This window comes from Mytilus galloprovincialis, chromosome 3 (genome assembly GCF_965363235.1).
Source record: "Mytilus galloprovincialis chromosome 3, xbMytGall1.hap1.1, whole genome shotgun sequence".
In the NCBI taxonomy this organism is placed as follows: domain Eukaryota; kingdom Metazoa; phylum Mollusca; class Bivalvia; order Mytilida; family Mytilidae; genus Mytilus; species Mytilus galloprovincialis.
This window is the reverse complement of record NC_134840.1, coordinates 103,483,793-103,508,530: the sequence shown is the minus strand read 5'-3', so window position 1 is coordinate 103,508,530 and position 24,738 is coordinate 103,483,793. Positions and strand designations below refer to the sequence as shown.

General features: G+C 30.8%; 1 protein-coding gene across 1 annotated transcript; it reads left to right on the top strand.

The window, feature by feature from the left end:
- Window positions 1-12,464: 12,464 nt before the first annotated feature.
- LOC143069609 (homeobox protein SIX6-like) lies at window positions 12,465-19,429 on the top strand. Its single transcript, XM_076244327.1, has 2 exons — window positions 12,465-13,185; window positions 18,975-19,429. Exons 1-2 carry the CDS (start codon window positions 12,614-12,616, stop codon window positions 19,177-19,179), a joined length of 777 nt encoding a protein of 258 aa, XP_076100442.1. The 5' UTR covers window positions 12,465-12,613; the 3' UTR covers window positions 19,180-19,429.
- Window positions 19,430-24,738: the final 5,309 nt, after the last annotated feature.

Sequence of the window (24,738 nt, the reverse complement as noted above, 5' to 3'; positions counted from 1 at the left end):
AAACAATGAGTATCGCTAACTCAATGATACTCCTGGTCCCACACAAACAATGGCAAATTTTTTAATAGTTTCTTAGGGAACCGCCAAAAATGATCAAAAACAAAACAGAAGGTGCATAATGGCATTAATATTGAATTTCTAATTACGTGTTTAGGGTGAGTGTATGCTCTGGATACGAAATTAGTATGACTCATTGCAAATGTAAAGCAAAAGGTAAATTAACAAAAATTCCGAACACAAAATCCAAAATGGCAAGTTCGGTATCAAATGGCAAAAGCTCAAACGCACCAAACGAATCAACAGTTCTTCTCCCAACAAAACAAAAAAAACTGTATGGAGACACTGATAATGTCATTGTTGACATAAATTTATTATGGATGTATTAGACACAAAAGGGGGAACAAATTGTGACAGTCATTTCTAACATATTAATAGTTGGACAGGGTAGGAAAACTTCAGCACCACCGCCTAATATCCTTTCTCTTATGATGAATGTTTCTAGGGGCGTCTTTTATGTGCTAGTAGCGGATCATTCCATGATCACGAATTGCATAATCGTTTCGTCCTACGCAACTGCGGTCGCCCTTTTTTGGGTTGTTACGTCCATAGGTCAGAAAACTGTGTAAAATAACTATATCCCTATATTCCCCCTGTGGTTTGAGCAGTTTTAGAAGTTATTAATAGCACGTTTTTGTAGGGATAATATCTCTAACATGAACAGTTTATATGTATCGCCTTTGCAAGTATAACTTACATTTCCTCACAACGAACTGCACAACTGATCACGGGAATAGCTTATTCCTAAATATTGATTATTTTTCATGGCGTTTTCTCTTTACTGTTTTGTAGACTGTTCCTTACCTTTTTTTCTTTTGGTCATATGTTGTCTACATACATAACGATTTGTTTTTCGTAAAAATAAAAATAAGATAGGTGCCACTATTGGACCATTAGCTGTTTATCTTTCTGTGTTTGGTTGGGTTTTTTTTTTTGCTGATGATTTTTTATTACTAATTGGTATTTTCTCTAAACAAGATAATTTCACGAGACCTATAACATATGGTTTCAATTTATCAATTCTATATACAGCGATTTTGTATGATAATAATTCTTTGATGATAGGTTTAGTATATATAATAATCAGAATAGATGATAAGCATCTATATTAGGTGTCCTTGGTTTTTTTTTGTAATTTGTTTATTTTTGACATAAAGACAGAAAACAATCAAGCAGGATTACACACATGTACATTTTCAAGTATGGTCTTAAAGATATTATTATTATATGACAAATAGCAAGACATACAACAAAATATAACTATAATTTTCGTACCAGTTATAAAATATTTAAATCACCTAGGACAGATTGTAATGGCAACCATTTTTTTATCTATATATTCTTTTTGTGTAGGCGATAAGAAATTTACTGTATGTTGTTCTATTCTTATACAGTATTTTAAATATGCAATACTACCTTTCACAGAAGGTTTTTCTCCTGAGATTTTACAGCTATAACTATAAAATTTTAAAATCAACATTTTATGTTGTACTACATTATATGGGTCAAAAATTTCCCCAATACCAAAAATAACATCTTTTGCCTCTATATGTTTAAGGCTAAATCCACATTTTAATAATAAATCCAAAAAAAGTGCTATCCAAATATTTTTGCCATATATACATTCCCAAAAAATATGCAATAAGCTTTCTTTGATTTCAGTGCAAAAAGTGCACATTTCTGTTTCTATTAAACCACATTTAAGAGTTTGTGTATACAATTCTATGTAATAACTTGAATTGAAAATTTTGAAGTTTAGTGTTTTTTTGTTGCTTGAAATGCCATCGAAAAGATTTTGCCCCAATCATCAATCTTAACACATAAATCATCAGACCATTTATTTTGTGATCTTAAAGGATTTTCTTTATTTTTTTCTAGAAATAATTGATAAAAATATTTACATGGTTTTTTATCATTTTTGAGTTTTTCTACAATATCATTTTCAATAATATCTTATCTACCATGATCTGAAATTGTTTTCTTCCAGATATCTGGGATTGCACTAACAAGACCATAATATTCAACAAAATTGGTTTTAACTGCATACTGAGTTTTAAGCTTCTCAAATGTCAATATGTTTTTCCCATCTGAGATTAGATCATTTATAAAAAATATACCATCATTACAATAATTTTCAAAAATAAATGGCTTTCCACATCTTTTAATATTAATATTCAGCCTTGGTTACCAGTCAAATTTATATATTGTCATAGACATACAGAAACTACAATATTTGTTGGTACAACATTCAAATAGTATCGGCGTGGTAAAATTCTTGTTGGAAAACTGTATCCTTAATTTTGATATGTTTACCTATAACTTTGTATGTTTGTTTGTGTACACACATAATTAATAGAATTTTAAAGAATTACCATACAGGTAAGAGGTTTAGCCAACTATAAAACTAGGTTTAAATAACAATTTTCTACATTAGGAAATACCAGTTCCAAGTCAGGAATATGACAGTTGACGTGACTCTACTTTTAAAGATCCCGCCATTATGTTATTGTTCTGTTATATATATATGTCATTATGTTATTGTTCTATTATAAAGTTGATAATACTTTGAAAGACAAAATTATTTTACTCGCGTAGTGGTATTAAATGTGGATTCTTAAGAACTTCTAACATAACTTTTGATTTTTTTAACCCTGTATACCACCATTCCCTATGTGTATAATAATTTTAATAAAAATACTTTGAACGACAAATTTTTTATTTTATATTTCTTCCTATGTGACGTTTTATTTTCTGACGTCAAACACGCAAAGCAATGCATGTTGTTTTTAAATTTGATAGATGCTGGTTGTGCTTTTTTGTTAAATATTTGTTTGTTTTGAGATTGTGACATTGTGATGACTGTTGTACTCATATTGTGACTATTTTACCTATAATGTCTGTTTTGTTCACGCATCGTTGTAAATATAATGTATTTTGATGCGACTGTCAAACAAGTGAGAGGTTTAGTTCTATAAACCCAGGTTCAATCAACTATTTTCTACATTTTAAAATGGCTGTACCAAGTCAGGAATATGACAGTTGTTGTCCATTCGTTGGTGTGTTTAATCATTTGATTTTGCCATTTGATTAGGGACTTTCCGTTTTGAATTTTCCTCGGAGTTCAGTATTTTTTGTTGATTTTATTTTTTTCTTTTCGTTTGATGAGTTTAAGCTTTTGATCTTGCCATTTGATTAGGGACTTTAATTTCTTTGAATTTTGCTTGGAGTTCGTATTTTTTGTCATTTTACTTAAGCAAGTGTGCTGTCTCCTATTTCTTTGACTTATAATATTTTACCTTTCATCCGATGATTATAATTATTCCAACAACAATAAAAAAAAATATAAAAAAAACGTTTAGGTCGACTAGGTGGTACGAAATGGTAAGCGAATATCGATCCAGGAACTTTGGGGTTCTGCAAAATTACGAAAAGTTACTAAGATAAGAGGTATATATAAAAAAGAGATGTGGTATGATTGCCAATGAGACAACTCTCCACAAGAAACCAAAATGACACAGACATTAACAAGTATAGGTCACCGTACGGGCTTCAACAATGAGCAATGCCCATACCGCATAGTCAGCTATATAAGGCCCCTAAATGACAATGTAAAACAATTCAAATCACATAAACCAACGACAACCACTGAATTACAGGCTCCTGACTTGGGACAGGCACATACATAATGTGGCGGAGTTAAACATGTTAGCGAGATCCCAACCCTCCCCTAACCTGGGACAGTGGTATAACAGTACAACATATGAACGAACTATAAACATCAGTTGAAAAAGGCTTATGCAGGTTGCAGTCTTGTAATTGACGGCTCCTTATGCTTACATGATAAACAGCTGATCTTTGAAAATAAAAAAAATAAAAAATGCTACATAGAAAAAAAAAATCATGTTCATATCATGTATGTGCTAATGTGAAATTGTGATTTAATCGGAAAAAAAATGGGTCATGCCACGAAGAATAAAAAGTTACGTAATCCTGAAGTCAAAACATTTTTTTCTACTTTCTTTTTTCTGTTTTTACTAGACCGCACCACTTCCAGTAAACATGATATCCTACCACTTTCCTGGATTGATATCCCCCAAAAGATGCAAGATTTTTTTAAAGTCTATATATATGTTTCAATTCAACATAAAACTATAATCAAACAGAAAAAATTGAGTTCAGAAAAAATCAGAAAAAAATGCACTATTTTGTTTGCCTCCATGTTTTGACATGCACCGGAAACTGGTGTTGTAATACAAGACTGATACCCTAACTCATCAGATGAACAAAAATACAAGTGGACGTGGTTTTTTGTTTGTGTTTACCAACTGAACCAATGCCAGTACCAAAAACTAACAATAGTATAACAATTGGCTTGCTCGATGGTTTAGCATTGCGAAGAGAAGTTGTAAAGACAAAATCGAAATATAAAATAAAAGATGTGGTATGATTATCAAGGAGACAAATTGAACAGCAATAAAATCATGTAAATTTAAAGGCCGTTCGGTGACCGATATAGTTGTTAACTTCCATATCTTTAAGTCTGTGGTGAAGTGTTGTCTGATTATACCACTCAGTCTTATTTTTTTATTTTCATACTCAGCAACTATAATACACCTTATGACAATGAGAAAACCAATACCTTATATAGTCAGCTATAAAATGTCCCGATATATGGCAAAATGTAAAACAATTCAAACAAAACATCGGTCTATTTTTTTGACAAACCAACCACTGAATTACCGGCTCCGAACAGGGTTTCAACATTTTAGCTCATCTGGCCCAAAGGGCCAAGTTAGATATTCTCATCACTTGTCGTCCGTCGTCCGTCGTCGTCGTCGTTAACTTTTTACATTTTTAACTTCTTCTAGAGAACCATTGAATGGAGTGGAACCAAACATAGCATATTGTTTTCCTATGAGGTGCTAAATAAGTGTTGCTACTTTGTAGCCGATCCATTATTCAAGATGGCCCCCAGCGTGGTACTTAGTTTAACATAGGACCCTATTAGAAATGCATACAAATGTCTTCTTTTAAAGAACCGCTGAATGGAATGAAACCAATTGAAACATAGCATGAATGTTCTTTATGAGGTGCTGACCAAGTGTTGTTACCTTGTAGCCGATTCATCATTCAAGATGGCCGCCAGCGGGGAACTTAGTTTAACAAAGGACCCTATGGGAAATACAAACAAATGTCTTTTTTTTTTTTTAGAGAACCGCTAAATGGAATGAAACTAAACATAACATGAATGTTTTTATGAGATACTGACCAAGTGTTGTCACTTTATAGCCGATTCATTGTCCAAGATGGCCGCCAGCGGGGAACTTAGTTTAACATAGGACCCCATGGGAAATGCATACAAAAGTATTTTTCTAGAGAACCACTAAATGGAATGAAACCAAACATAGCATGAATGTTTCTTATGAGATGCTGACCAATTGTATTACTTTGTAGCCGATCCATCATCCAAGATGGCCGCCAACAGTGGACTCAGTTAAACATAGGACCCTATGGGAAATGCATAAAAAAGTCTTCTTCTAGAAAACCACTAAATGGAATGAAACCAAACATAACATGAATGTTTCTTATGAGATGCTGACCAAGTGTTATTACTTTGTAGCCGATCCATCGTCCAAGATGGCCGCCAACAGTGGACTCAGTTAAACATAGGACCCTATGGGAAATGCATACAAAAGTCTTCTTCTAGAGAAACACTGAATTGAATGAAACCAAATATAGCATGAATGTTCCTTATGAGGTGCTGACCAAGTGCTGTAACTTTGAAACCGATTCATCATCCAAGATGGCCGCTAGCGGGGGACTTAGTTTAACATAGGACCCTATGAGAAATACATACAAATGTCTTCTTTTAGAGAACCACAGAATGGAATGCAATATTAAACCAAATGTGGCATCAATCATTAGTTTATGATGTTATGATTTTTATCTTTTTTTAAGTATAGTCAGTGAGCGACACAGGCTTTTGAGAGCCTCTAGTAATAAGTGCTAAGTCCTCCCTTCCTTTTGAACAGACAGTGCTCTTTTTTTGAAGAACGATAGTTTAGTCCTTTTTTCAAAAAACTTATTACCTCTTGGTCATGATCGATGTTACGGTCCGCTGCATTACAATACCATACGGATCATATGTAAATTTTGGTGGATCAGACTCATAAAAAAGTGGTTTTCCTCATATGTGCCATACCTTGTTTCGTACAAAGTTTGCATGATACTATTTATATGAACCTTTCGAATATGTCGTCATGTATATTAGACAGTAATAGTTGTTATCAGGAGTATGAATATTTTCCTCTGGGTTGTCCCGGATCAAGTATACATCGCATCAAAATCCGGAAGTCGATGTGCATCTTGAGATTCATTTCTCGAATTTTCTGGAGAAATGTAGGGACAGTTTTGGAATGCGAGATCGGAGACTCATTTAGTTGTTATTGGTCATTTCTTAAAAAATGGTGTACGTGTTAATGTAATAGACATCAGTGACAACACAGTAAAACATCTATTTATAGGTCAAAATAAGTCATTTGCACTAGACAAATTTAATACCATATCTTATAAGCTTTAAGTTTCATATCAGATCCAAAAATGTAATTAAAAGTACTATTTCATAATTACAGTACCTAATATATAAACCAAGTATGCATATGCTGTGCGGCGCAAGGCCCAACGTATGCATTTTTGTGCGACGCAAGGTCATTGAAAAATATTCTCTTCAATAAGGTTCAAATGTATATATCATTAATTTTAATTTATCAAATATTTGATCTGTTTGTTACCTTATTAGCTCAGAAACGGGAACCTGACACGTTCAAGGTTAACATGTGTCAATTACTACATGGAGAAATACAGATATTTATTAATTTATACAATCAGATTGCTGCAACTCTTAATGTATCTTCTATTTGGAAATACTATCTAGACAATTGACTGGTCTAAAATGATGTGCTAAACTGTGATGAGAATTTTTACACCTATTTTGAAACAGGATGGACATTTATTAGTGTCATGTGACATAACGAGATGTCTATAATTCCAATTGTTACCTGATTAAAATGACAGGTAGCGCCGTGAGATGCTGCATTACCTGGTTGTAAAGGTGAGATGTGTCAGAGTAAGGGGAGATAATTGTCACACAATCCATAATCACCTGTGAAATTGACAGTTCATAATAAAGCGATAATAGAAATACAAAAAGCTGCATGTTAATAGTAGATTTCCGCCAGTAACGGTAGGGGGCAATACATATCACCAGAGACTTATATACACACATATGTCTCTGATATCACTGAATGACAGAAAGAATATATAATTCGAAGTTGGTATTTCTATTTTGTTAAAATTCTTTGTTGCAAAACAAACAAAAACCATTTTTTTTCGTAGCAATACAGATACAAAACTATCACAAGTATAGAGCTATGTAATTCTCTAAAAGCATTATTTATTTCAGAGATAACCACAGAAACAATTCTAAGGTTGTGGATTTGAAAAATAAACTATTTTAACCGTTGAAAAATATTTGATTATTTTATAGATATAAAAGGATGTGGTAAGAGTGTCTATGAGACAACTCTCCATCAATGTCACAATTTGATGTGAATTTGAAAAAGCAAACCATTATAGGTCAAAGTAAGGTCTTCAGCACGGAGCATTGACTCGCACCGAACATATACTCAATACTCTTAAATAGAAATGCAGAAATGTATCAATTCAGTTTATTTTGTTGTCTCAATCGCAATAATGTCATATCTCCTCCTTTTAATGATCACTGTTTTTCGTCCTTAATTTCAAATAAAACCATATATGTAAAGAAAAAGCGATGTATAGAATATATAGTTGAGAAAGTATCCAAGTATACAAAACAGTCAGAATAGACAACACAGAGCCTTCCAGAAAGCGCATTAGTTAAATATCAGTGTACGCAGTCAAATACTCTGTGATTGACCAAGCTATTACTATATTTTACTTACTAATTATTGTTGGTGGGTGTTTTACTGGCCGATATTATTTGTTTTCAAATGTAGAAATTCAAACTTTTTTCATAAAGAGTTATTATTTAAAAAAAATATCTCGAAAATATTGATGCAGTTATTAATTCCAAAGAACCAAATATATAGTTACTGATTTTGTTAAATCCGTGATAATTTCCATACTTTTTAACAGCTCTATGACTCGAGATCAGATTTCTTTTCGTCGCGTTATATTTTCAGTCAAGAGGAAACACCATGCATAGAAACAATGCACTAATGGAAACGTCAAAGGCTTTTATGCAATCTTTTATAAGAAAGCATGTGCGTTAAATAAACAGATATTAATGTGTTGATTGAATCGTTGATCAACGTATATAATAACGTGAAATTAATTAACGTGGTGTCTGGTGTATTGCATCAAAATATTGCTGTAAGAATTAAAAACTCGTCTTCTAATTAAATATGATGCTTATCCTGACGTAATTTTCATCGTAAGTAATCACGAAATTTTGAAATGAAAAGCATTTTACACCTTCTCGAATTTTGATTTTGAAAAGCACAAATTTAACGGTTTATAACAATAAAACATGCACTCTTATATAAAACAAAAGTCTATGTTCTTGCGAAATCCAAATTGATTTACCAGTTTCAGAATTGCTATTCAAGTGACAGTTTAACTGTATACCTACTGTAAGAATCCCGCTAGGGTCAAATTAACAAAGTTTTTGTTTTTGTCGCATTCCTGATTTGATACTTACCACGGCGATTGTGAGTCGGGAGGTGCGTGCACAGCTAAATATGTTGATCTTTGTGACGCACTTGATCTCTTTCTGCGTTTGTATAGTTCTTTCGATTCAGCTTGTTTTCAATTCTTTATTTTTCTACATACATCTGAACTTATTTGATCCAGTGAATGTCAATTGGTTTGCTGTCTGTCATATTCGTTTAGTTTTTTTATTGTTATGGCCCCGCAACGAACTTGTCGGTGCCATATAGTTTTACCCTTGTCCGAAATTCCGTAATTCCGAAATTCCGTTATTCCAAAATTCCGTAATTCCGTCATTCTGTCATTCCGCAACAAACCATTATACGGAGTTTTTTTCTAAACGCATTCAGATATTGGGCTGATTTTTAGTATGTGAGTTGACCCTGATGAGTTACAGATCAAGTTTAAGTTTCGTTCCGCTCTACTAAATTTTGCCAAAATTACGGGCTTTGGACTTTAAAAATTATTGAAAATCACAGTTATACGGAATTTTTTTCTATACGCCTCCACATTTTGAGCTGGTTTTTCATATGTGAGACTACCATCATGTTTGCGTCCACGTGTGTTATTGAAATTGCAGACTTTTTAACTTTTTGGGACGGGGCCATTCGTTTCTAGTACCGAAAGACTGTGTGACTATTTACTTTTGTTTTCGTATCAAATTCATTTATATCTTTTATCATATATTAATAACGTTTTTATTAGTATTACGTTAAAACAACTTTTATTTTTGCGTTAACTGTTTCCATATAAGAGTAGATACTAACATACCATTAAATCTATGACATAGATTTACACGTCCTAAGACCATCTTAAGTAATGTCCTAAGACATATCTTAGGACATATCTTAGGATACTTTCATTGACACGGCCCCAGGTTTTTAACGTGATAGTTCACTGGCAAGGTACCAGTCAGCAAGAAGACACCTTAACCGGACACATAATTCTGATTCCGAGCCGATCAACCTTTGCTCTTACTTCTAAATGCAGCGTGCTTAGCGAAGAGGCAGCAAATACTAATTTTCGATTGAGTATTTAAAGTCTATGGTTTTGCTCAGCTAGGGCTCGAACATATATACATTTGTATATATATATATGACTTCACGCACTCGACATATCAGATTATCATCATATCTTCAATCGGAAACTTTATATTTTAGCATCTTAATTTAAAAACTGTATGTAACGATTTGTGACTTGTCACATATATTTCTTGTCCAAAATCTTACTCTTTAAACTATAGATAATATTCGCTTTTAAAGCTGACTAGCTTGTATCAATATACAAATTTTTAAAGAAAATATTTAAACGTTAATATTTGACCATGTCTTCAACCTCGTCTTTGCACAATATAATTTAAACAACACATTTATAATAATCAATATTTTTACATATGAGAATTCATATATACTAATGATCCGATTAAAAGGAGATTATGTATACTCAGAAACATTAACTTAAGTTTCTTTGTAGGCTGCAGAACTAATATATATATACCGTTCTTCACTACCCCCATCGATAAAGAGGCGAAGAAAGAAAAACGTTATTTATATACTTCTGCTTTGATTCAAATAACACTTGTCCTGCTTTCATGCAAAAATGTTGAAGATCACAAGAAAATCAATTATTCATATAGCTCTTTCTATGGCTCCCCTCGTAATTTAAAACAATAAACCTCTTTCGAGTTCAAAGTTGCATAAGATGTCGGCTATAAGTCAAAGAGACAGTAACCAGCCAAGAAAGAGACAGTAAACCAACAAAGTTATAAATACAGTACCAGACATAAGAAATTTATAAAATACCGGAAACACAACCCTGGTTTTATTTAGACTGGTTCCCGATCGCAATATTAAGTATGTTACACATATACCTCGTGAGAGAGTATGCTAAAAAGCTAATACCTGGAACGTAGTACCGGGAACCAGGATACCCAGTACCGGGACCTCGTGAGAGAGTATGCTAAAAAGCTAATACCTGGAACGTAGTACCGGGAACCAGGATAGGTTTTATTTAAAACATTGTTGTTTTGTCTTCCACCTATATTTAGTTTTGTTAAGTTGGACAGCATTATGATGGGTTTCGTGTAATTTCTAAATAACGGTCATAGAAAACAAGAAAATTGCAGTTATACTTTTATTCAAACACGGCTACATTTCCTTACACTATAAAATGAAATAAAGATTAAACATTTCGTTAATGTTTTGTTTAATTTTGCCGTGCTATTTGTTTTCGTTTCAAGAATTTACCCGGCTACAAAAATGTCTCCTTTCTTATAAATTATTACATCCCACACTAAAAGAACTTATATAATTATACTGTTATAATTTATATATGTATGTGTTACAATTTTTCTATACAATTGATTTCCCAGGCATGTTTCTAACGGTTTGGTAAGAATATTCACACATTATATTAAAGGTGGTATAATATAGCCGTCTTACTTTTACCTAGAATAGATCTGTAGTGTGTATTCTTACATATAATATTCTTTAAGAAACCACCTGCATAGGTCAATTTGTTGAAGTAACACTTTTTTCTTTATAGATATTTATTGATTTGAATGGATACGTTTTAAAATTTACAAGAAATACAAGCAGTTCAAGTATTGTTTAGTTTCGGGTTGGAAATCATGCATATACTTCTATAAATAAGCAAATTCTGTAAATCTTTTTTTTTTATATTTGTTTTTTTGTTGTTGTAAAAACGGGTAAATGTTCAGTATTTGGTTTACTCTTCAAAAAATACATAATTGTCGTTTTTAACAAACTGCACGTGGGTTAGAAATTATGTACATACCTCTACAAATAAGCACACTGTAAAATCGGGTAAATATAATCAGATGCCATTTCGGAATCAAACTTATTTCTATTCAAATCTTGATGATTTTGCAAATAAAATACAATATATGATCATTGGATTGACACACTGTCAGATACAATTTTCCCTATATCTTTCCAAACCTATTCTACATAGTAATTACAAAGTTACTAACAACCCGGGGTGTATGACACACGGATTCTTCAACTGGCATTTTTACTTTTAAATCAACTTGATAAAAAAGTATTTTTGAATTAGCAATGTAAATAATATTTGCATCACAAGTGCCTACTCAATAACTTCACGAAAAATAACCTCTATAACAATTTAATAAAATAGTCAAGAATTTAAAACCTTTCATTGTCTAGATTAGAAATATTGAAGATATTTTAAATCAAAACTGAAAATATTCTATCAATGAAATTAGTTTTAGTAAATGTTTATCGTATAACTCATTTTGTGTTGGAATTTTTGTCCAGCCCACCTGTGACGAAATGACACCATCAAGTACTACCCGTTATCATTACCAATTAGTTTACATACGTAAGTACTTCATTGTAACAATTAATAGTATTTGAAAATAATATTATCCAGTCAGGTTTTCCTAAGTTGTTTTCCATTGTCCAATCACATTTAAGATACGAGATGATTGACAGAAATGGGCGGTGATTGACATTGTCTCTATAGTAATAATTTCAAAAGAGAAGTATCAACCAATCGTTTTGCAACTGTTTTTAAACTTTGATTGCTCGATATATTTGATTACAGTATATTAATATGCTAAACCACTCCCAAACACTTATGATATATCAATGTTTACTCTTGATGAAAACATCATAATATCAGATTTTGACAATCATTTTCATTGTATTATCCGTTTATGAGATATTTGTTTGTAGTTTTGGGAAATGATTTAATACACTAAAATTTCGCAGTTTTGCAGTGTGAAAAGAAAGAACTTTTTAGAATTGTGCATTTACATTTTAACAATATGTTTGCTTTGCCGACTTTACATTTTACTCCCCAACAAGTGGCACAAGTTTGTGAAACTTTGGAAGAAAGTGGTGATATTGAAAGACTTGGACGTTTTTTATGGTCTCTACCAGTGAATCCGTCAGCATGTGAAGCTTTGAACAAGCACGAATCTGTATTACGAGCCAGATCTTTAGTAGCATTTCATACAGGGAACTTTAGAGACTTGTATCATATTATAGAACATCACAAATTTACCAAAGAATCCCATGCTAAATTACAAGCAATGTGGTTAGAAGCCCACTATCAGGAAGCTGAGAAATTACGTGGTAGACCTTTAGGCCCTGTAGATAAATATAGGGTCCGAAAGAAGTTCCCATTACCAAGGACAATTTGGGACGGCGAACAGAAGACGCATTGCTTTAAAGAAAGAACGAGAAATTTGTTGAGGGAATGGTATTTACAAGATCCGTATCCTAACCCTACAAAGAAAAGGGAGCTAGCCCAAGCCACTGGTCTGACACCTACACAAGTTGGTAACTGGTTCAAAAATAGGCGGCAAAGAGACAGAGCTGCAGCCTCCAAAAATAGGTATGTTTCATGTTTTAAAGTTGGGTTTTATGATATTTAAAATGTACTTTGCGTGCATGTCTTGGTGTTTGTATGTATTTAAATATAATTATCAGTTTGAATTTAACAGCATACATGTTTTCGTTAATTTGAATATTATAATTTTGCTTGTTAATAATAAAGAATGATTTTAGTTATATTTAAAATTAAATAAAATAACACAATAAAATGAGGTGTTTTCAAATCAATAAAATATAAATTTAGTATATAAAATAAGCAGAAAAAACTCAATATGTATATAGTTTTTATATTAATGATTATACATTGTAATATTTATTTCTTTTTTCTAAATTTTATGATAAAAATAAATATTTTCTTATTTTCATTTTTATTTTATTTTAAGACACATCATTTATTCAAAAACATTAAAATGATGTCCATATTATTCCCTGTGCTCTAAGTAGTTCATATTCATAAAATATCTGGTAAGAGTTGATGAAAGAATAACTTAACTTTATAGCTTTGAATTTCTTCAGAACATCATTATTTGTGGGTTTTTTTTATTAGAAATGTTCATACAAATTCTTTCATAACTAATGTCAACAATTGTCTAAATGAATCGGTTTATCGCAATGACTTTTTGTCTTTCATTTATAATATTACACAACTGTTTAAATAGTAATGATTATTCACAGTTTGTGTTTAACTTCGAAACAGTGTCTCTTTTATATCGCCTCTCTTTTCAGCAACGAATTTTATTGAATAATTCGCCTTAAAAGTTGAGAACTCAAATAAGGAAGTTTCTTTGTACTAATAAATTTTATAAAAAGGTGCTTTCATCATTAAAAACAATTTTAAATAAAAATGCGTCTTTAACGGAGTTAAAGAGCGAAACAATTTTGTTACTTATATTTCATTTCATTTAATTTATTTTGCTTTGCTTTGCTTTATTTTTGTATATTGGAAAGTGTATTTTTACCCCAAACATAAATACAGATTTTTCCGTTAGCATACAATGTAGGGCAGAAACAATTTTTGTACACTGTAGAATGCTAAAACTTTGTATTGCAATGTTCTAAATTCTTTAAAAAATACTGCATAACTCAGAAATTAAGGAAACCATTAAACAACAGCTTAAAAAATATTTATTTACTCAATCCCTTTCTACTGTCCAATTGATTAAAATTCAAGGTTTGAATTTTTAAATGTGGTTCCTGGCGTTCTAAATTCTGAAGTTTTCTGTGTAGTGGTCTTTGAACCGTATTTGACTTTTCCCCCGTTTGGTTTTATCCGTTGTCATGTCTTTCTATAATGACTTTGCTTTTGATTGCCAACTCCTTAATGTATCTTACTTTTTACAAAATTCTTTTCTTTTTCTAAAATATAAAGTAGTTCTAATATTCTACAAACAATTTTATTTTGACCTAATATAATAGGAAATGCAAAAAACTAATGATAGAATTGTTAAACTGTTTTCTTCAGAGTTTGAGATTATTTTCTCCCATCTCTCCGACTTCCAAGGAAATTATAAACACATACTAAATGTAGATATAACTCTTGGGTTTATCTTAAAGTTGGGATTTATGTAACTAAAATCAGTATTAATATGTATAAATAAACTTTTCCTAAACAATTCAAACGCTTTCCATTTTTTCCACCAATTTTTCAGTATCGCATTGAAATCTTGCAATATTTTTTCTAATGAACTTATTCATAAAGATATGTCCAATATTTCCTTCTGGTCATCTTGACCTGATCATGATCTTTATCTGTAAGAAGGTGTTAAGTAATAAGAAAAAGTTGTAATATGTAACATTCTTTGTTTGACCGGAGGGGCAAAGTTCCACAGATTTTTACATGTACAACATTGTAAAGATCAAAGCATCGATGATTGATTTTATGTTGTTTTTACAAATGATAAAATTACAACTCAATAAATAAAAATATGATATCTCAATTTGTATCAAAATGGAACAATATGTATATCTCTACTACATAGGCAAAATCTAAAGTTGTCATCGAATGAATAATTTGAAAATTATCAGATTTAAGTTAAAAGTTGTAATGGTCTTACATAATTTTTCACTTGTTTTCTCTTTTGTAAATTCGTGAAAGAGAAGCGAAAGATACCAGAGGAAATTCAAACTCATAAGTCGAAAATAAAATGACAACACCATTGCTAAAACAAAGAAGAAGATCTAAAGATAAATAATATTGAAAACACAACAGAGAAACTTAAAGACTGAGCAACACGAACCCAATCTTGTCGTGCAATTTCAATTCAATATTTCATAAAAAAAAAATAATAATATCATTTTAACTTAACTCATCAGAACATAAATAATTATAAATTATATATATAAATTTCACTCTATTTAAATATTTTGTCATTTAGTTAAAAGTAAGTTTCGTTATACCTCTTCTCCTTTTACGTTTAAGAGATATAAAACCAATTTATTATAACGGTGGAAAATCTATATCACTGAGTCAATAGAGGATATTTTCCTTTTTATTCAACATTATTTATCTGTAAAGAGATTGACACTCCGCAAATTCACTTAAGGATTTGTAAATTTGTCGCCGATTAATGCGGACAAACAGCTTAAAAATAGGAAATTAAATATCAATATACCACGAGACCCATGTTACAACAAAATCTATTTTCTTCGTGTGTTCTTCTAGACAGCTACTGAATAGATTTTCCGTTTAAATTATTTATATTTATTTAAATTTTTGACTTGGGTTTGTTCTTAGCTAATATTTTGATTACCAACATAACTAAATTGAATAAAACTTTGTCAACACTTTAACGTAAAGCCGTTACACCAGGCTTCATTAGAGTTGTTTATAGACGGGGGTTTACAATGGTTTAACCTATTGCCGACAGGAAAGTACTGACAATGTAACAATAATACGATGAAAGGTTAAAGACGTTTTGTCAATGTATTTTGTGTATCGGAAGATGATATTATGTATATTATTGTAGATTTTAACTTGAGTGGTCATCTATGTCCAGACAGGTCTGACTAAGGCTTTCTGTAATGTCCAGTTATTTTAAGACTAATTGGTTATTTCATTTACCTCTTAAACTTTACTTAAATAGACTTTTTAATGCCTCTCGAGTATTATTGAAAGAAAATAAGCAAGCTCGATAACTTTTGGTATATACTTAAGAATGAAGAGGGCAGACGATAGGATATTAATTAGAACGGCGAAACCTTAAAACTTACACTTATTGAAAATGATCACAGCTAAAATAGAAAAAAGGAAAAAGTTTGAACTCAGATTCATCCAGGTTCTAACCAGTTTTTGTGTAAAAGTTAATCAAATAAATTTAAACTTTCACTCATTGAAAAGTATCACAGCTAAAATATTAAAAAAGAAAAAAGTTTGAACTCAGAGCCATCCATTTTCTAACCAGTTTTTGTGTTAAAGTTGATCAAATAATTTTAACAAAAAGGAAAAGAAAAGAATAGAATATAAAGTTACCTTTTCACAGTTTAATTACTAGTAATAAATATAAAATTTCCATTGTATTTCTAATTTCAAATTAAAAGAACAACTCACGACATATCAAAAAAATATTTGTAGTATTTTGTACTTTTTAATTAGAACTTTAAAAATTTACCTTATATTTAGAAAAATCTTAAATAATGAAACATTTCGTCATCATTCCAACATCTGTGGTCTGACTAATAGGAAAAAATAAATTGCATTATTATTTGTGTTCAGATATTTTGACAAAGGTGTGAAAAATGAAAGTATTATTGAAAACATCCCCCCATACAGTTTATAAATGATAAATATATCCAATATTCTTAATGACATTGATAAGACACCCGAATTAGCCGTCAAAATTCCGAATGATGCACGTTTTTCTGTCAAAATTTAATTGGTTTCAATGAAGATAAACAGATCGTTTTAGGTCATTTATACATAGAATAAATATATATGAGTAGAAATTCTTATTACGTTAAGAAATGCCTTCTGTTTCAGTCACGTAAAACTCTTACTGACCGACACCGAACCATTAATATCTGTAATCTGGCCAGTTATATCGGTGTTAACATGATAGATACTATTCACCAAGCGATTCACTAATACATTCAATATCATTGTTATTTATTTGATAAAAAGCTCAATTTTCTTTTGTTTAAGTGTTTACATCTCGCACCTGTAGTTCGAAAAGATTTACCTAAATACATTCCGACGTTTCCGTATTTGCCGATATGGGTAAAAGAAAGATTTTATAGTTATGTAAGGAAGAGATCATCACTTAGCCTCAAGTTTGACACGAAGTACATAACTAGATCGGCTTTAGTGTATAAACTCCATTCACGAAGAAGATATGATTATAAGAAATCTTTTAAGTCTTTTATCGATGCAAATCGGATAATGGTTATCATTTTTATTTTGTTTCACATATTTAAGTAATTCTAATTGTTTGGTTTACCAACTGCTAGATAAGATTTTATTTAAATTCAAGCTAATAAACAATAAACTTTAAAATCATCTTCACAATTGAAATCAATTTTAAGATTTTCACTTATCAATTTTAAACATAAACTTTTAACAAGTATGCATGATAATGTGAGATTTCAGACTATTTTAATACATTATTGATAATCAAAAATTGTACAGACATAATTCAAGTTCGATTTAATTCTCATTTAATGATTAATACGTTAAAAAATGCATTTTCGATTCTCAACGGAAAATAATAAGAAACATTAAATATGTTTAAATATTATTAGTACTTCTCAATTTATAATACTTAAGAATATTAATATAAAAATATGCGACCAGTGCACATGGGAAAAACTTAAAAGTTTAATTAAAGCATTTGCTTCTTACGTCTACCCAAGAGATAGGGTGCTTTAAGCGAATGATATTTAATTGTTATTCAAACGAATCCCTCCTGTTTTCAGTAAATTAGAAACATTTATACCTAGTTTACACAGCCCTGAGACATGAGATTCTATCCGGTACAATTTGCATAGTTTAAATTGAGTATCTCTCCAAATAGTTTTAAGAAGGAAGCTATTATACCAGTTGATTTATAGAACCAATATTGACCTGCCAAATTCAGATTACCGAATTAAATTTGATATTATGTATTTTTTATTTAATTGTTTATATTGTATAGAATTGTACCTGTTATTCTATATGTTGCAAGATCAGAAACATCCTAAAAGATTTTCTTTGTATAAATACTAGGGTGCAAACTTTTAAGTACAAAAACTTGTTTATTTGAAGACCAAGGAACCTCTGATTATTTTCTTTTACTCTTTTCTGTTAAGACGCTTAAGGAATTTTAGTTCACAAATATAAAAGTGTCTACTCAAAGGACGATAGAATTGCGTTTTTTTTTCGTATGAATAAAATAGAGACGTAAGGTAGAGATAAATGAGAGTGCAACCAAAAGACACAAATAACCAAATATTTCTAGAGGACAGCTTTTTCCCCCGATCTTCACATTCTAGAACCAAAAGTTTTTATTCCATAAATGGCATCGACTTGAACTTTATAGCATTAGATGTTAACATTTTAATTTTTTATTACATGTGAGTGATTACAGAGAAATAAAACTATATACTTCTTGATTAAGAAAACTATAGATTTGCGAAAAGGAATAGCTTACATGTATGTATGTATGTATGTGTGCTTTTTTGTTTTTTTGTTTGTTTTTTTTTTATTTATGTTTTTCTTCACTGTTGTGATAATATTGTGATATATTTTTATTTTTTTCGCTTGACATGTATGGGTGTTATTTGTATATAAAATTATTATAATAAATCGTTTATTTTCAGGCTTCAACACAATGGCAGTGATAAACTTAGTCGTCTGCATAGCTCGTCACCGACAGATGAATCGATGATATCGTTCGACGACGATGATAAAATCGATATAATGAACGATGACGATGATGATGATATTGACTTAGACGATTCTAGAAGTAGCTCTCCGTTGTCACCTCATGAACAGTCAAACAATCTAAGTGTTAGTCCAACTTAATAATATCAGTATTTGTGTAAAATTCTACACATCGTTAATATAATCTGTCAAAACAGTTCTTGCCACGAGAGGGGGTTTGCGACGGCGGAAGTTTGGATTAGTGTCAGAAACTGTTTGTTTTTCCTTTCCTACTGATTCTTTAACTGTCAGAATGAAGATTCATCCTTCGTAATTCTTCAATAAAACAAAGGAAATCCTTCACATTTCAACTCTGTAAGCTGTCTAGAAAATCTCTGCCAATTTATAGAGTCTAGAGAATTGTTATAGCAACATGTGAATGTGCTTAAAGTGCTAAACTTTGTTATACGTGTATATATGGATGTATGCTGGAACAATGCGTGAAATCATAGATAAAAAATAGTGTATATATCGTTATGAACATTTTATTTTAAATATCTGATCAAAGAAGACTTAAAACAGGTGATTGTTTATTGAATAATGAAATAATTTGTTGTTATATATATATGGTTAATAAAGTTATTGTCTATATCCTTTCTTTTTCATTAGTTAGAAAAAAAGCTTACTTGAGATTATGCCGTTTTTCATGAGATTGTCTTGTTCTGTGTTTCACTGTCCCTCCATTATTTCAAAGATATTATTTGGAAATCTGATTCTAGGTGGATTCGTGTAAATTATAAAAAGAATAAATAATGAAATTAAATCTATAAACCACCAACATAATATGTCTATAGAGGTCATGAAATTAAACTTTTGTTAACTTTGTTCATAAACTATTTTCTATCTTATTGGTCCGAAATAAGTTTTCAAGTTTTGTTTCGCATTTTTTTAACTTTTCTGCTGATAATAAACCCGGAATATGTTTTAACTATTTTTGATATTCTCGTATATATTTAATTTACATAGTTTAATTAGAGCTTTAACATTTTATAAAATACTTTTGTTATAACAGTACGAATAGAAATGAGGTGCTGAAATCTAAAAGTTATTGAAGAGGAATAACATGTTCTCATCAAATGTCACAATTTAAGAAAGGGAAATAAAGAGGTTTTGTTATTATGAATATAAAAGTACCAATTTATTTCAACAACAAAAAAGTATTTTGACATTAACGTTTTACAATCTGTTGGTATAGATTTTAGAGAGAAACATTGTTCTCACTTGCTGCATTGCCTGTATTTTATTTATTAATAATTACATTAGATGTATGTTTCATTATAAAACGTTCTCTGATTGGCTAACTGTACATAAAATGTTATTCCTTAAGCAGTTGTATCACACAATAAAACTTATCATTCATCTTGACACGAGGTCCCATTATAAAGTGCACAGGTAAATTAAATAAAACTTGATGTAAATCGTGTTTTCATGATCCTAGCTAAAAAAATGTAATTATAAGTATTGAATGCTTCTTTTTGTAACTTCACAGGGTTGTAAAAGCGTTGACCGTGCCCACATTTTTAGAATCATACAAAATGTACTTCGGTCAACGCTTTTACACCCCAATAAAGTTACAAAAAGAAGCATTCAATTCTTAAATATTAAATATGTACGTGTCTGTCATCGTCAAACCTATTTCTCCCTTCATTGATTTTGTCTTTTTCCCCTTGTCTTTGCAACCCCCCAAAAAAGTTTATATTATTTTTGTTTTCGACTTTTTATGAACACTTCACATCCTCTTTACATTTATATCTAAATCACATTTTCGTTTTGGGTAAGACTTTAAATGTCGATTTCTTGTTTTAAAACACTAACGGATTGAAAGTAAAATGGTAAATAATTTTCTCACGAAAAACTTATCACGAAAGGAATATTTAATTCGCATAGAGTGAAAAATAATTCTTAATATAAGAATGCATATATTCTTGTTACTCTTATAACCAGACTCTGTCTTAGAACATAATAATGTTTACCGATATTTATCATTTTTTTTTATTAATAAACAACTATGACTTTTAAATCAAATATGATACGTACAAAATACTACAATACAATTCATTGATACAACAATCAGCTAACATTTTTTTCTTCTTCAAGAAACGTGCACATTATATACTGTATTACCTGATGCTTTACAGCCCTATAGAAAACACTTACTTTTTTATTTACTGTAATATTTTTTTTTATTAAAAACAAAATATTAAGTATAAAGACACATTGATAAAGGAATTAATAATAAAAAAAATATACCAATGCAATAAAATAATGATAATGATAATAACAATGATAAAGATATTGATAATGATAATGATAATAATTATAAGAAGAACAAGGCCGTAGCGCATGTTCTTTTAAAGTGAGGCATTTCGCCGAGCGGAGCGAGGCGAAAAATTTTTGGGCCCTTTTTTTTAGCGGAGTTCGGATGCATGAAACGGAAGAAGCTTATTTCAGCATTACTATCTTAAATAAAAAACCAAAAAATATATAACAGACTGAATGCGTTTTTTTTATTAGCTAGCCTAGTAAGTAACAAAACAAGTTTCAACTCTGTTGTTCAACCAAAACTTTCCGATTCTCCTATGACCTGTACTATCAAAAAGCTTCAACACACGTTCTGATGTATATATATATATTTATGTCCAACAGCAAGTTATAAGCTTCTAAAAGACGAGAACATATTATAAGTTTTAGGTCTTTGGTCTGACCTACCGTTCGGGGTTCGAACCCACGGCCTACCGCAATATAATCAATGGAACAAGCTAGCATACAACCAGACCATGCTAATAATAATAATAAAACAAAGAAACACAAAAAAAATATTTTCAAACAATACTAAAAATATATTTCATGCTTTTATTAAAGATAAATAAAAATCATGAATTGCCTTATACATTAAAGACTTCCATATAAAAGGCGCTTCATGATTTTGTTTAAATTAATTATAAATAATCATTATTTTTTGGTCAATGAAATATTTTATCGATTTGCATTTGCGGCATGTTTGTTGTTCAGTGTGTAAACATTGGTAGATTCAAAAATAAACCAAGAAAGTTATAAGCCAGCGTACTTATCGGGGGTGTTTATACTCATGAGTTTCCCTTTTCATCTTTTTTCTCTTTAAAGAACCCGTCTTCAACCAGTTTTGTTAAGACATAAACAAGATTTGTTTCAATTTGTGTATTTTGATTTGTAATCGGGACACTTATTTTTGTTACCGTCACCGCTATGCATGTAAAATAATTATATTCAGAATCGCTGCTGCAGATTGGAAACACTGTATGTAGTGTGCCGGTAAATAGTTTGAAACTTGAAACTCGCATATTGATAATGTAAAATACATGAAATTAAAAAAAAATGGCCACTTCTAAAGTTTGATCGTCGTTTCAAAAGTGAGGCATTTGCCTCATTTGCCTCCATTACGCTACGGCCCTGAAGAATAATAATAATATAATTATAAAAAGCCAAGTTCAGTAATAATCAGACTATATATGACGTTTTTACACTTAATCCGTTACAGGTGTACGGATTGATCTGAAAATGGTATATTTATAAGTTGAAATTTCACTTATAGCTAGCTTTTAGTAGCTTGATTGTTACTTTGAATCTCTTTCTTTGTTTAACTTTGTACTTGTAATACCGATCGAAAAAGTAAATCTGTTTCTAACTAATTGAAGTGTGCTGTTACACTTTCCCACGTGACGGATGGGTTGAGCGTTCACAAAATGTCCAACCCCGCCACATTCTATTTAGTGTAACTGTTTGGAATCAGAAACCTGTAATCAAGAAGTTTCCGTTGGTTGCTGACTGCCGAATTTTATCATTAAAGTTTGAACAAGGTGGTTGTTTTTTATCATTATAGTTTGAACAAGGTGGTTGGTTTTTTTATCATTATAGTTTGAACAAGGTTGTTGTTTTTTATCATTATAGTTTGAACAAGGTGGTTGTTTTTTATCATTATAGTTTGAACAAGGTTGTTGTTTTTTATCATTATAGTTTGAACAAGGTTGTTGTTTTTTATCATTATAGTTTGAACAAGGTGGTTGTTTTTTATCATTATAGTTTGAACAAGGTGGTTGTTTTTTATCATTATAGTTTGAACAAGGTGGTTGTTTTTTTATCATTATAGTTTGAACAAGGTGGTTGGTTTTTATCATTATAGTTTGAACAAGGTGGTTGTTTTTTATCATATAGTTTGAACAAGGTGGTTGTTTTTTATCATTATAGTTTGAACAAGGTGGTTGTTTTTTCTCTTCTGAACTGTTTTACATAATGTCATAACGGTGCCTTCATATCTCGCTATACAGTATCTAATTTGCTCATTGTTGATGACTTTTTTATCTCTATAAATAGTTCTCACATTGAAAATCATGCAACTACTCTTTATTTATATATTATATTCATAGTTCATAGATTACGATATTGTGATGTCCATCTCTGGGTTTACGGATCTAAATTTGGCCAAAGTTTAGATTGTCTGGTTTACTTGATTTTAACTGATTTGTTCTAGTCTGGTGTATATTTTATTTTCTTATTTTCTGTACTTCGTGGTGGTTTTCGTTAATCTCTCAAATTAAATATCGTTAAAAGCAACTTTTAAAAATGTATTCCCATAATGGTATATTAAATCATCATTCGTCCGTTCAATTACAAATAGAAATCCATTAGCAAAATCATTATAATTTTATATTTTGATGTAATACGCGCCATTTAATGATATGTTTTGATTGGAAGACCATTTTGTCATTAATCTCGTTTGGATTTTTTGGAGGAAAAATACCAATGTAAAAAGATTAACGAAGTAGAAAATGACCAATTATTATTTAAATGTTGTCAAAGAATTGCCCTTTTTGTCAGTATAAATTGCAATTGAAGATATATTCTCGGTCAGTTTGACTGACTGAATAGAACCAGCGGGAGCCTCGTAATGAGAACTTCCCCTCTAATTTCCTTTGTGCCAGGTGTGTAAGTCTTTTGTGAACTTCAGCAAATTAATTTACTATCTTTATTCAGATGTCAATAAACACGTATTTGATTCTGCGTTGTAGTGAGAACGTTGCATGCTGGGTTGTCTTTATATCCAGTCAATTGACCAACTGATCTGTTTGTTCGGAATGGTGACAATCAAAATCTACTTAGACAAATTAGCTTACAAATGAACGACACAATAGTGTCTATCACATTTGTGATGGGTACTGATGTAGGTATTATAGTACATGGGAAATATAACTGTCCTAAAGTAACTGGGAAGTGTATTACTGTTATAAGGGTACCGATGTAGGTATTATAGTACATGGGAAATATAACTGTCCTAAAGTAACTGGGAAGTGTATTACTGTTATAAGGGTACCGATGTAGGTATTATAGTACATGGGAAATATAACTGTCCTAAAGTAACTGGGAAGTGTATTACTGTTATAAGGGTACCGATGTAGGTATTATAGTACATGGGAAATATAACTGTCCTAAAGTAACTGGGAAGTGTATTACTGTTATAAGGGTACCGATGTAGGTATTATAGTACATGGGAAATATAACTGTCCTAAAGTAACTGGGAAGTGTATTACTGTTATAAGGGTACCGATGTAGGTATTATAGTACATGGGAAATATAACTGTCCTAAAGTAACTGGGAAGTGTATTACTGTTATAAGGGTACCGATGT